Source organism: Knufia obscura, assembly GCF_036327395.1.
Source record: "Knufia obscura strain CCFEE 5817 isolate CBS 148926 chromosome Unknown scaffold_7, whole genome shotgun sequence".
NCBI classification, from domain to species: domain Eukaryota; kingdom Fungi; phylum Ascomycota; class Eurotiomycetes; order Chaetothyriales; family Trichomeriaceae; genus Knufia; species Knufia obscura.
The window spans coordinates 160,434-173,512 of NW_027042693.1; the positions used below are offsets into that span (position 1 = coordinate 160,434).

Below are 13,079 nucleotides of genomic sequence, written 5' to 3' on the forward strand. Positions count from 1 at the left end.
CACGCTCGTCCAGGTAGGATCAGAACACGATCTGAATATGTGGTCACGACACCGTCGGCAGATTCCAAGCCAACGCAGGTAGTCAGATCGTAAGCTAATTACGGTTAACGTCTCAGTGAAGACCGCCGGGCTTACCAACTGTCAACACCTCAGCCCCAGTATTGGTTCATCTATCAGGCACATGCGTAGTGCCGTTGTTCATGTTCACTGTCATCTGCTGAGTCCCATCAAAACATCAAAAGCAGAAACAAGCCGAACGCAGACCGAGCCTTATACCATTGCTAGCACACAACGCAACGTTGCGTTGCGAGCAACAATGTTCTCGACCGAACAACGCAACGTAGCAACGTTGCGCAACAATGCCAAGATTCCCAAACGGGTTAGCTTAGGCCTATCGATAGGTTATTGATAGGGATAGGTAGGGGGGTATCGGGGGAGAGAATTCCTCCTCCCACCTTGTAATACGCCAAGCCTACCTTTTCAGGCAGTCAGAATCGTTGCGCAACGTCGCAACGTTAGAAAAGTCCGTTGTGCAACGCAACGTTGCGCAACGTTGCGTTGTTTAGTGTTGCGTTGTGTGCTAGCACTGCCTTATACCACTACTCAGCGATTTACCTCGCTCGCACATCTTCTGGTGGCCTTGTTCGGAATGTACAACAGCAACTAATCAGCACGTGGCTCCCTGCAGTACGAGACTGGCCAGATGCCAAACAGCGATGCGCATGAGTCTTTGCAATGGAAGCGTGCCGCAGCACGACGAAAATGTAATCGAATTGTACATAATATTGACCGACTGAAGCTTTGATACTGATTTAGTGGAAACCACTCGATCTGCTCAAGTGCTCGGCCGCCTTAGAGCAGTCCACAGGCTGTCAAATCTCAATCAAATCATGGAGTAGAAGTCTCATGATACACCTGGCATCTATCAATACCTTGATCACCTTGGACGATGCCGAGCTGTTTTCGAGCAACGACTGATTACCCCGTTGCTTTGCAATCTCCACGACACCGCAGGATGGTATTCCCAATGCCACTCACCACCCGCTGCTGGCTATCGTTCAGCGCTGACAACCTCGAGGCCCTCGAGAATGAGGCTCCTAATTTGCTAACCTCGAGGCCGGCGGTCTCGAGGTTCGAGGTTGAAGGTGTCCAAAACCTCGAGACGTTCGAGGGCCTCGAGATTGTCAGCGTTGATTGCTTCATCTCTAAGGACGCTGCCATCTTGAGAATCCTCTGTCCTGCCTCGCATTGCTCGATAAGGCGAGGGTGCAAAAGTTGATGTCCGCACCATGATCGAGCAGAAGAGCAACAACGTCCTTGTGGCATCCCTGACAAGCATATGCGAGTGGGGAAGTCAAAGACTGTCCAGTCGAGTCAGGACTCATCTCTGTCTCGAGTAACCTCTTCACTAGCTTGGTCAGGCCTTTAGACGACGCAATTTGCATGGCATTATCAAAGAGATCATAACCTTCACCATAAGACCATCTTTTCGTGACTGTTGGCCACTTTATGCTTGCTCCGTGCTGCAGAAGCTAAGTCTGCCATCTCCAAGCTTTTCTTCCAATAAATGACTGTGAAAAGTACTGGCTCATGCCGATCATTTCGCCAATTGGCATCCGCACCGAACTCAAGCAGGACTTGAACGCTTCACACGCTTGTCCTGGCGACCATTGTAACAAGTGTATGGTTGAGCTGTGGCTGCGGAGGCGATCCACCGCACTCTTGGAGATATCGAGCAATGTCATAGTGTTTACCTTCGATAGCCGTTATAACTGCATGACCCTGATCGCCAACATGGACGTTCACGTCTGCGCCGTTCCTCACTAGGCATCTCACGACGTGCCCGTGCCCCCAACAGCAAGCAGCCTGCATGGCGTAGCCGAAGTTGGTGGATCTCGACAACCTGTCTAGATCGACCATGCCGCTGGATAGGACATTGAAAAGATGCGGCAGGTGGCTTTCTTTCGCCACGACATATAGAAGGGAGAGACCGTCGTCGACATGTTCTCGTTGGCCCAAAAGGTTGAGTATGTTTTGCCAGCGTAAGTGGACAGACATCCGACAGAATCCATTCGCTTCCATGAGGCTGCTTAGGAAATTGCTTTGCGGGCTATGGTGCCTCTGTGCTTGGTCTGCAGGAATATGTTACCGCACGCATATTCCATAAAGGGGAATTTGTACCCCACCGATTCTACCTCCGTCGGTACCATTCGAAGCTCCTGTACGTTATGGGAGACTGTCCCGTAGTCTTTGAACGAGTCGGGTATATTGCAAGCCGAGATGTAGTTCAAACAACCAAGCTTGAGAAGCTCGTGACTTGAGCCTGAGATATTACTAGCGAGCGAAGCATCAATTCGGCAAAGACCCTGAGAATCGATTAGGAACTCTCGCACGGTCTCGTGGATGAATTGTATCGTAAATCCTGATACCTCCAACAGACCGCGCGACCTGTCCAGGATGTATTTGTCGACCATATCTGTGTGAAGTTCTATCAGCTCATTCTGATTTTCGTAATAAACAATGCAATAATGGGAGAATTGCTGTAGATCACCGCCAAGTACAGCTCCACAGGCTCGAGCGGTTGTAAGGAAAACAACACCCACTGCAATAACACGACGCACTCCTTTATGTTATGGAGACTTTTGTCCAAGATCTCTTCAAAAAGCCCGGCAAGTGTGTCCGGAGTATTGCGAAGAAATTCTGTCATAGCCGACAGTCCACCCCCTTTATCACAAATCTTGTTCAACATGGGAATGACCAGAACCACCCATAGGAAAATCTGACTGGATTTCTCACACAACTCTCTACGGAGCTCCGCAGCTTCTGAAGCCAGTGTATTTCTGGGCACGGTCAATTTTCGGCTAACATAAACCTCGATGTCATGGTAATGGTCCGATTCCTCTTCCACTACCAGCTCCAGCGGCCTCTGGAACGTGAAATGTGGATAGTGACGGCTCGACATACATATCCTAATAGCTTCTTGCGGTTCCTTTGCACATGCGACAAGTTCCTCGCAAAATGCCACCAAGTCTCGTACGTCGTCCTCGGACCCTTCGTCAAGTGCATCGATAAAGAGACAGAGCCGTAGCGATTCATCGCTTCTCAGGATGTCGATCAGGTAGTTCTGCAACTCTGTCTCCGCCCATGCTGTAACAACATCTGATTTGACCTTGGAGCGGAAGGCCTGTCGGAACCCTGTTTCCAATTGTGAGTTCTTCGACACGATCTGATGCACTAGAGATCGGTAGAGCCCAAGACTCGATTTCTCGAGTTCCTCGGTGGCTCGGGCGTTGAAGAAGTACGAAACTGTACACCACGATTGGTCCCACTGCTCGTCGACGTAAGTCAAAGCCGTCTTCATAAGTGTTGACTTTCCACAGCCTGGCTTGCCCGTGATGCGTAAGAAAGGATTGTATTCTTCTAGAGGATCCTGACTACTCCACGTCCGGAAATGCTTGTGCCTGAACAACCACTGACATGTCTGGTTCATGGCTATTTTGACATTGCGCAGGCGCGCATCCATGTCCAAATCTTTCGCTAAAGAACCAAGGAGGATCTCGAACAAACGCTTCTCCTCCTCTTCTTTGGTAGGCTTGGCCAAGGTATGGTAGTTATTGACTTGGATCGTCCCATGGTTATCTCCCTGTTGTACTACACCGTATCCGTCAACAACAGTACCGTTATACACTCGTCCGTCGTTCTGGCCACGCTGTCGAGTGGGATGTCCCGTTTCGCTCGGGAGATAATCAAGCTGGTCGTTGCCATTCTGGCTACGCTGAAGGTTTCGATGTTGCCAACTCGAGACCGCAAGAGGTTGTTCTCCGTTGTACGGTATCACGACGGCATCCTCCTCTTCCTGCACATCTACCCTGCGTTGCTTGTTTGGTATTCAGCCATGTCATGGTAGAAGGTCGGCGGAGGTTCGCATCATCGAACCTGCTGCTCAGTCAATTACGTTTCGCAATTCACCTTGCAATGTGACTGGACTGTGGAATCGACATTGAATCCCAGAATAGCACATCACACATCACCGAGAAGGTGATTGTGTACGGCTCACTCACGTGTCCGCAAGTCGACACCATTTTCAGCCGTGCTTTTAGGTGATGAGACTGCGGCTGAGAGGGTTACCAGCAGGCGTAAAAACACCAACCAACCGCATTTGCATTGCTCAAGCTACTGTATGCAGGCGCCACGCACAAGCACCTTGTTGGGGCGCAGGCCTGAAGCCACTGCTCATGTTCGTGTCATCTTTGCGTCCCTGACGACTAGCACAACTGATTATCTGTAACTAGTCATGAAGCAGTGCTATGGCACACGACGAGCTCGACAGCTCGCGAGTCGGATAGCAAACAATCATACACTGGCATGTCGCGATAGCAGTCAGTCGCGACCTATGTTAGCCAAGAGAACTGCGCGACCGTTTCCAGTTACGGCAGAAATTGAGGCTTAAGATGCGCTTTTCCCGCTCTTATAACGAAAGGGGAAGGCCTCCTACCAAGCTGTATACCCCCCATCCACAACCAAGTGACTCCCAGTCATGAAACTACTCGCATCGCTCAGCATGAACAGCGCAGCACCACGATATTCCTCCGGCTCAGAGATCCTCCCCATCATGTTCTCCCTCTCCCATATTGCTCGCAGTTCCGGATCATCTTCGAAGTTCTTTCGGACCATCTGCCACAAGAGTTAGCATATCCTCTTTCACTTTGGAGACTATCTCCTACCGGTGTCATAATATTTCCCGGACATAAGACATTCACTCTTATTCCTCTCTTCCACCCCTGACTACCCGCCACACTGCTATCCCTCATGCCTTCGAACTCCTTGATTATGCCCCACTCCATCGCGAGACTCCTTGCCAACTGGATAACGGCAGCTTTGCTGGAGTTATACACGGAACTTGTAAAGCCCTTGTTCGCTATTAGACCCGACATACTGCCAATTAGACACATTGCTCCGGGTGTCTTGTACTTGATCATCTGCTTTGCGCATGCGACGGCGGAGAGGTAGACGCCAGTGTAGTTGATGTTCATCATCTAGCATGGCATGTTAGCATATTCGAATTCTTCCGCGATTTTGCAGCCTTTTGCGTTGGTCACGGAACAAGCAAGGTCAGAAATCGAACATACCTCCCCAATCTTCTCAGGCGGATACTCCAGCGCCGGCACAACATTCTGCACCCCAGCAGCCGCAATCAAACCGTCCATACGTCCATGGGCAGCCGCCGCCTCGGATATCACCCAGTCTAGATCCTTCGCATCTTGAACATCGACACGCTTATAGTGTAAAGAGCCATCAAAATCAGCTGCTAGGATGCGCTTCTGCGTCTCATAGAACGAAGCATCAGGTTCGGGGAGCCGGTCGAGGCAGTATACTTTTTGTTGGGTTCACTGGTCAGATGTGGGCGCCATATGACTTTGAAGGAGAACAAAACTTGCAGGATGAAGATGGGGAGCTAGAAGGCTTACCATGACCACCCGCCTCAACAAGTGCTTCTGCGAGTACTAGTCCGAGACCCCTTGCACCTCCCGTGACGACGAAGACACGCTGGTCAAGCTGTGAAGAAGATCGGATAAGTAATTGGCCATGACTTTATGCTTGGACGCGGTACGACATGAGTTGGGTATCGAGTACATAAAGCGTGGAGCCCCTCAAAAGTACTTACTCCGAACTCTCTTAATCGCTCTGTCTGCTTGACCCGGTCTGGATCTGATAGTTTCGATGCAATGGCCGATGTATTCTTGTAGTCTTGCCTTCGTTGACACGTCGAGCTGAACGGTCTGCAGGCTCTTGAATTGGAGATTTGATGATAGAGTGGTAAAGTCCGTGGTATGCAACTAAACAGTCGAGATCCGGGGACAGCCAATCGGAGTTGATATCCGACACCGGAAGTGCAGACCCGAACTGGCGAGAACATCTGGGTTTTGGGGGTTTCGAGGTTTTGTGGAAAGGTAATTTGCAAGTTCGGCAGTGCGATTATTCGTGAAGCACGAAAGTTACGATGCAAAAGGCAGTCGCAAAGGTCATATCGCGTTCATGGCTTAGACTTGGTCGCGCCTGCCAGCTTTGGCCTCCTGGCATCTTCCGTAGTATTGGACGGTAAGAGCGAGGCGTTCGTAAGTCTGTCCTAGCGGGCGGGGTCAGGCAGGCCAGGAGCATCATGGCACCGCAGCTTCTTTTGGGATTTTGCGGCGTACTTCCTGAAGATGCGCCAGAGAAGGAAGGAATAACCTCGTGACGTGGGTTGGTCAGGCCACTAAAGGAAGTGCTGAGATAGATCTACTTGGCGATGATGCGCCAGCGTCACCAAATAGGAAAGGACACTGGCAAAATCAGGTTGCTAGTATAGATTTGACGTAAATGCATTTGCTGTGGTATCAATGTATGCTATGCACAATCTCAAGAACGCTCCCATATGCTCACCGAGTTTCCAAGACACGGTTGATCAACCCATCAATACAAACCACACTGTTCCTGCAGCGCCTGCGCTAATCACTGTCGATGTCGGGATTCGCGATAAATAGTCGTTGCGTCGATTTCATAGTAGTCGTCCTTTCGTCAACACTGCCTCTCCTCCTCAGGTCTTCCTCTTTCGCTTTCTGATCAAGGGCGTGCTGTTTCGAGTTTGGACCAGCCATCTCCTTCAGCTCACCAAAAGAGTCTTCTTCTTCTGAATCGACGTTCGTGTTCCTCGGCTTCGAATTCTCAAAATAGTTCTCTTTCTGTTGTTCTTGGTGCGGCGTCTCTCCTGCTTCAGGTATGCCTTCGTGGGCTGGGGAACCACTATCTGGCGGTGTCGCATGCGCCCGTGGATATCCGCTTCGATATTTCGCGCTATGAATACTGCTCTTTCCACTCCCCGTTCGTGCATGTACCATGCTGTTATCTCCCAATACTCTTCCTTCAGGCTCATCTTCACCCTGCATGTCAAATGCCAGTAGTCTCGTAGGCACATTTACACCACTCAGATTGGGGGATGTATATTGTTGTGCTTTTGGAACACCGCCGTGCCGTATCTTGCCAACCATGCCACCAGAATTTATCGTGCTTGTTCGTTGGGAGTTTGTGCCTACTACCTCTAGGACTGCCCTCTGTTTCGCTGCTTTCTGTTGCGCGGCCATTCTGGCATCTATTGACTGCGATCGGTCGCACCATACTGTTGCTTTCTGCTTCCGCATCAAAGTGACATATGAGGTGGGACTATTGGTGGCCACCGATCTGTTCGATGTCGATCGGCGTGGTAGGCTGGTGTTAGATGTAGAGCCAGTCGTGCCCTGCCGATGCATATTCGCGGGTGACTTCGGTGAAGGTTGCGACGAGGTTGAACGGGTAGAGGTAGATGGCATGTAAGAGTGCCGATGAGATTTAGGCGGCTTCGGCGCTGCGAACGGGTTGGCAGGTAAGGTAGATGACGACACTGTTCGGGAGTGTCGATGAGTGTTCGCGACGGCAGGCTGAGCGTTTTGGGCTATCGATCTGGTGTACGCGGATATTTCGACGGGTGGTTGGGGATGTTCTCGGTTAGGAACTTTAGTAACAGGTGGTTCCGGTATCGTAAATGCTCGGTCGGGCACCGTGTTGGTGACAGTCAAGACACTCATGAGGGTTGAGCAGGTCTTGGTTGAGGGTGTGGTGTCTGAATCTAACGACACAAATGAGAATAAGTTATGTTATAATGTCGCAGTCGTGATGCTGATTTAAGTTTGGTCGGTGGTATTGTACGCGAAGTGGGATTGGATTTGTGTTAGATAGCGTAAGAATCAGCGTGCTTCCTTAGAAACCATGCAGGCTGAAAGGTGGATAGGCTCTGCCGAACGATCCTTGTGGTGGAAGTATTTCGACTTGTCCCGACGCCGTCTCTTATGTTTTCTTCTTGTCTCGACAGTCACTGGCAAAGTTACGCAGTCTTTGTCCTGATGTTAGTTGATGTAGGAATGTCCTCGGGACTCAGGGTGATATTGCTTCAGCCTGATGAATGTTACAGTGGTATGTGGCCGTCGGTGACTCGGAGCAGCTTAAGCAACGCCTGCGTTGGAATAAGCGAATACTGCATATGCTGACAGGGTTCACATTGGCCTGAATGCGAGCATGCTCATCGTAGATAGACAATGCTTGGAAGCCCGGTGGTCTTCGTGTGAGGAGCAATAATGCAGATACCGAGAAGACGGCGTATCAATCTGGCCTAGCATATATGCAAGTCACCGCTTCCCATGCCTACGCTGAGATGCCTCTTCGTATCAGAAGATTATTGGCAACAACGTGGGCGACTAAAAACTACTCCAAGCCCCACCAATCGTGGTTAGGCTTGCGGGCGACGATACCTATTTTGAGCTGTTTGCAAGCCTGGAGATGCTAAAAATTGCTAAGCAGGCACTTCGGGTTCAGATATGTTTCGGCAACAGATCTCAGCTGCAAAACCATGTTTTACTCGAGTACACCGATGCAACCCATCCATCGAGACAGTAGTCGCTCCGGCGGAACATGTTTTGCTGCAGAGCGTCCTCCCGAAAACCCGCTCACCTTTTGAGCTGGGTTAGTGCTTGACGATGATAAGAGCCTAGCGATGAGATCAATTGGTACGACATTGTTATTCACGATTGATCCTTGCTGCTCAAGGCATGCGGAAAACATATGCCGACACACTCTATGTTCCCTTCGACAGACGTGGAGCTGCAAAAGTGCTCGAAGATCATCTCGTTATTTATCGCGATAATGAAGCCGATTGACATCACTATCTGTTTGATATCCCCATCCCTTGGAAATGCATCGCCGATGAGCATCTCTTGAACCAAGAATCTCAACCGAAACCCGCAACTCTACCTTGCTCGTTCCTGGCTTTGCAATTTCTCATTCCTGTTTATTATTTATGCACATTCAAACACGAAGATTCGACTATGTGCACGTGGTGGATCTGGAGCGATGCAGAACTCAAAACAGACGTAGGTCGTGGCTGGATTTTCCAGCTTATCTCGCCTGGTTTCAAACAATCTCGCAAGGATAAAATGGCGTCTCTCTACCGTAACGGTATCTGATGGAGAGAACGCTACGACCAGAGTGGGCCTGATTCCGCGATGAAGTCTGATGTTCTTCACAGTGATCTTGACCTTGAATACCCTTTTGTTCTTCCTCCCGTAATGCAGTAGCTGTACAGTACACGCAATCATCCTCCTGCCCACACACGCTAGAACTCTGACTGAATTGTGTTTGCCATGCGGTGATAGGCTAGGCTGGCTGGACACATGGTAATGATTTCCCATAGACACAACATCCTCGGACTATAAGCAGCGAAGCAGTCAAGTTTCCCTCATACGGTAGGCTTGCTGTATTGCTGTATCTTTGCACAGCGGAAACTTGAGATGAGCGCTGGTACGCTAGATATCAGTGCTTAACGCGTTCAGGTCACGTGCACAATGCGTCACCACTACGGAAGATCATGCTACCTTATTGTGCAGTTGCAGATCTTTGAAAGTCGTTGCTTCGCCTTTTCATTTCTCCACTAACAGTTCGTACATGACAAGATTTGTACATTGATGTTGTACATAATCCGTACGAAGGCGATCCCATCGATCTCGCAACTTAATCATGCCCAAGGAGCGGCAAACATGTACCGAATGTTCTATGCGACGCCAGAAATGTGATCGCAACTTGCCTTGCAGTCGCTGCACCAAACGTGGTGAGCCTGAGAAGTGTACTCGAGAATGGCCAAAGAATGGTTATGACCCAAAGAAACATAGAATATATCCTAGACCTGGAAAAGGAGGCGAAGAGTCGCCTGCAACTTCTAACGACAACGACGGCGGTCATGCAAGTCCAAGCTCAACAGCTGATCGACAGTCCGATGCAATAGCAGTGCATCCTTCTCTCAGAACGTCAGCTTCGTCCTCTACCCCACGTGTTTTGCAGGATCTAGGAGACCATGCGACCCCCGAGGCAAGAATTCCCGGGCAGTCTCGTGTTGATGAGCCAAAGGAAACGTCTGTTCTTGAACATATGCCATGCTGGAAAGGTAACCTCGCCGATTATCAGGTCAAATCTTTTGACATGTTGAAAGAGCCATTCAAGAACAATTCAAGACCTGCTTATCCTGAGCAAGAGTACTCCAATGGCTTCGGCAACACCAATGCACAGCAAACCTCTTTCCTTCAACTACTTCTGCCGAGGCGTGAGCAGATATTTCATCTAGTTGACTACCATTGCAGCCACGTCCTGTGGTACCATGCCTGTTTCCATGCCGACTCGTTCCGCAGAGAACTACAATCACATTACCTCGGTGTAAGTGGCCTGCAGTTAGGGAACATCGATTTCAGATGGTCCGCACTGCTGTTCTCTATCATGGCTGGCAGCATGGTATGTGCTCACGATCATGAGGCTTCAAGTTGGGGCTTTTCCAAAGCTGAACGTCATCAGCTTACTCGTCAGTGGTATAGGGCAGCACTGACCTGTTTGAATCTGGCTGACTATATGTGGCGACATCATCTTTGGTCGTTGCAAAGCATTTGCGTGCTGACGATCTCTGGCCACGTTCTGGGTTTCAGCAACACACAGTGTACCTTGCATGGTGCGGCCCTGAAGATTGCACAGGGATTGGGGCTACAGCGACTCGGCCCGGAGGCAGACGAAAGCATACTCAACGATCATGATCTAACTCCTGCCAAAAGAGAGAAGATCATACGGCGTGAGATCGGTCGCCGTGTTTGGGGCCAGCTTTGTAACCAAGACTGGTTCTCGATACCATTCAGTGAGATGTACACGATACAGCGGTCGCATTTTTCTACCTCTCGGCCACAACACATTGACGACAGAACTTTACTCCCTGTCCCTGCCCATGAGCCTTCCTCGACCTCCTTTGCTAGATGTATCAATGAGATTGCATGGATCCTACCTCAAGCCCATGACGCGCTGACAAGCGCTAGTACTCTTTACACGAAGTACGAACAAGTACTTCACCATGACGCGAAGATGAAAGCATTGGAGAGGGAAGGCATGCCTTCATTCTTCTCCATGACGGAGCCAGTGCGTCCTGAATGGCCAGAATGGATACCATGGGCCCGCAGAAGTCTGGCCCTGTGCTTTGCACATAAGACAATCATGGTGCATCGGAGCTTCCTTGGCAAATCTCTTACAGACCCGACCTTTGAGCACACCCGCACGACGTGCATGGCAGCTTCAAAGACGATCTTGAAAGAGGCAAGGCAGGCACTGGATACTGGTGAAGGACCGAAATTATGGATCGACCAAGCATTCATGGTCGCTGCAGGAATCACCCTATCACTCGACATTTTCCACCGCAAGGACACGGATCCTGAATACGAAGAGCATCGCAAGCATGTCGAGATGACTATCAAGATGCTGAGCAAGTTTGAGAACAGCATGATTGCCGTCAGGGGTGTACGCCTCCTCACATCGTTGCTAGCTGAGCAGGCACGGCTGTCCGCTCAGAAAGACATGGAGAACTACAGAAAGAGGGCCCGGGAGGATGACACAAGCACAGCAGCTGGTGATTCTGCTTCAACTCCAAACTTTTTGCAAGTGAGCGAGGGCAGCTTTACCAGCGCGATGAAGCGGCAGAAGTTCGACGTCCCAAGGTTTCTTGAAGGTTTCGTTGGCTCGGACAGTAGTTCCCTGCAATCACTACGCCCTACCGTCCGTGCGGGTGAAGGGGCCAGTCTAATCTACAATGGCAACGACGGTGTCCCGGCCAGCATGAACAGCAATGGAGACATGGTTCTTGGCAATGGTCGTCTGGGAAATGTTCTCATGCAGCAACCGGGTACGGATAAATTGCCATCAATCACCGATATAACAGCCGATGCACCAAATCCCATGCAAAACGGCATGGACACTCTCGGGCTACCGTCTGAATATGGCTACGAATCATTCGAGCAGCTTTTCCCTGACCAAGGAGGAATTAGCAATTCGTTCTTGTTCGAAGATCTGCTGAATTTTCAAGTATGACTACCCTCGGGCGAGGAACAACAAACGGAAACCCACGATACAGATACCTTTGCAGAGGTTGGAGACCTGAGAAATCATCCTGGTTCCAATGGTCTTGACATTGTCTCCTCCGGAAACGCCGCGTCCAAGCAACACTCGACCGGAGGAACATCCCTTTTGACCCCGGCTCCGCCTACCCAAGAAGCCGGGCCTCCTCTACCAGTACAAAACCACACACCAGCACAAAGACACATGCGAAGCCAATTCTCGCCTTTGTTCATGAAACAGAAACAGCCGGCAATACCAGGAGTTTGGGGTCCTTGGGACCCTGTAGAAGGCCACCCCAAACAGCCGGAAAGTGACTGGCCACAATTCGATCCAGCTGCCACGGAACATCAACCGCAGGCAGACCGTACCATTGCCGCACCAGTATCTGTGCCTGGCTCTACACAGCCCCCGGTATCAAACGAGACACAAGCCGAGAGCTCGAATCCTGCCAACACCAACGAGGTACACCTTTCCTCGCAAATGCGTCACCCGGATTGGGCAGCTCACCGCCCAGGCTTCCCTGCCACCAGCGACACAAACCTGAACACTGTGCCCGCATCACAGTCCCTACCACCGCCCCAATTTCACCCAATTCGCCTCCTCACCACGGTCATCGAACCCACGGAGTCAACCACCAACGTCGAAAGCTTAAGGTATACCTCGCCACCACCACCGCCAAAGCACATCAATCCATCAACAGATCTCGAGAAAGACAATCAGATCAATACTATCATTTCCAAGGCACAAAGGAAATACGATAACGGACCGCTGTGGGGCGTTGCGACGAGACCACCGATCACGTTTGATGGCAGTGAGGATTATTCTGTGGAGTTGGGTGGCCGGAGGCCAGGGGGTGGAGAATCGAGTGTAGAGCAGACTGGAGGGCAAGCGGGGAGCACAATCAGTGGACAGGGTGCAGGTGGTGAAGTTCTCGAGCGCGAGGGCCAAGATATTGCGACGGACGCCAAGGGAGACAAAGCAGATGGAAGAAGAAAGCACAGAGGCTGGTTTGGACTTAGGTCGGTATATTCGACATATGATCCCAGCACGGTATGGCGAGCTGACAGTGATTGATATGCCATTTCGCTTGAACTGGA

At 50.6% G+C, this 13,079-nt stretch overlaps 3 protein-coding genes across 3 annotated transcripts; 1 reads left to right on the forward strand and 2 right to left on the reverse strand.

The window, feature by feature from the left end:
* Positions 1 to 2,090: 2,090 nt before the first annotated feature.
* PMZ80_006252 (uncharacterized protein) lies at positions 2,091 to 5,471 on the reverse strand (the record flags this gene model as incomplete). Its single annotated transcript, XM_064874665.1, has 6 exons — positions 2,091 to 2,476; positions 2,965 to 3,869; positions 4,496 to 4,674; positions 4,725 to 5,036; positions 5,130 to 5,327; positions 5,469 to 5,471. The coding sequence occupies 6 exons, from the start codon at positions 5,469 to 5,471 to the stop codon at positions 2,091 to 2,093; spliced, it is 1,983 nt and encodes a 660-aa protein (XP_064729065.1).
* Positions 5,472 to 6,488: 1,017 nt separating this feature from the next.
* Positions 6,489 to 7,601, reverse strand: PMZ80_006253 (uncharacterized protein; the record flags this gene model as incomplete). The annotated part of the gene is made up of 1 exon (XM_064874666.1): positions 6,489 to 7,601. The coding sequence occupies one exon, from the start codon at positions 7,599 to 7,601 to the stop codon at positions 6,489 to 6,491; it is 1,113 nt and encodes a 370-aa protein (XP_064729066.1).
* A 1,981-nt stretch (positions 7,602 to 9,582) lies between these two features.
* Positions 9,583 to 13,056, forward strand: PMZ80_006254 (uncharacterized protein; the record flags this gene model as incomplete). Its single annotated transcript, XM_064874667.1, has 2 exons — positions 9,583 to 11,949; positions 12,013 to 13,056. 2 exons carry the CDS (start codon positions 9,583 to 9,585, stop codon positions 13,054 to 13,056), a joined length of 3,411 nt encoding a protein of 1,136 aa, XP_064729067.1.
* Positions 13,057 to 13,079: the final 23 nt, after the last annotated feature.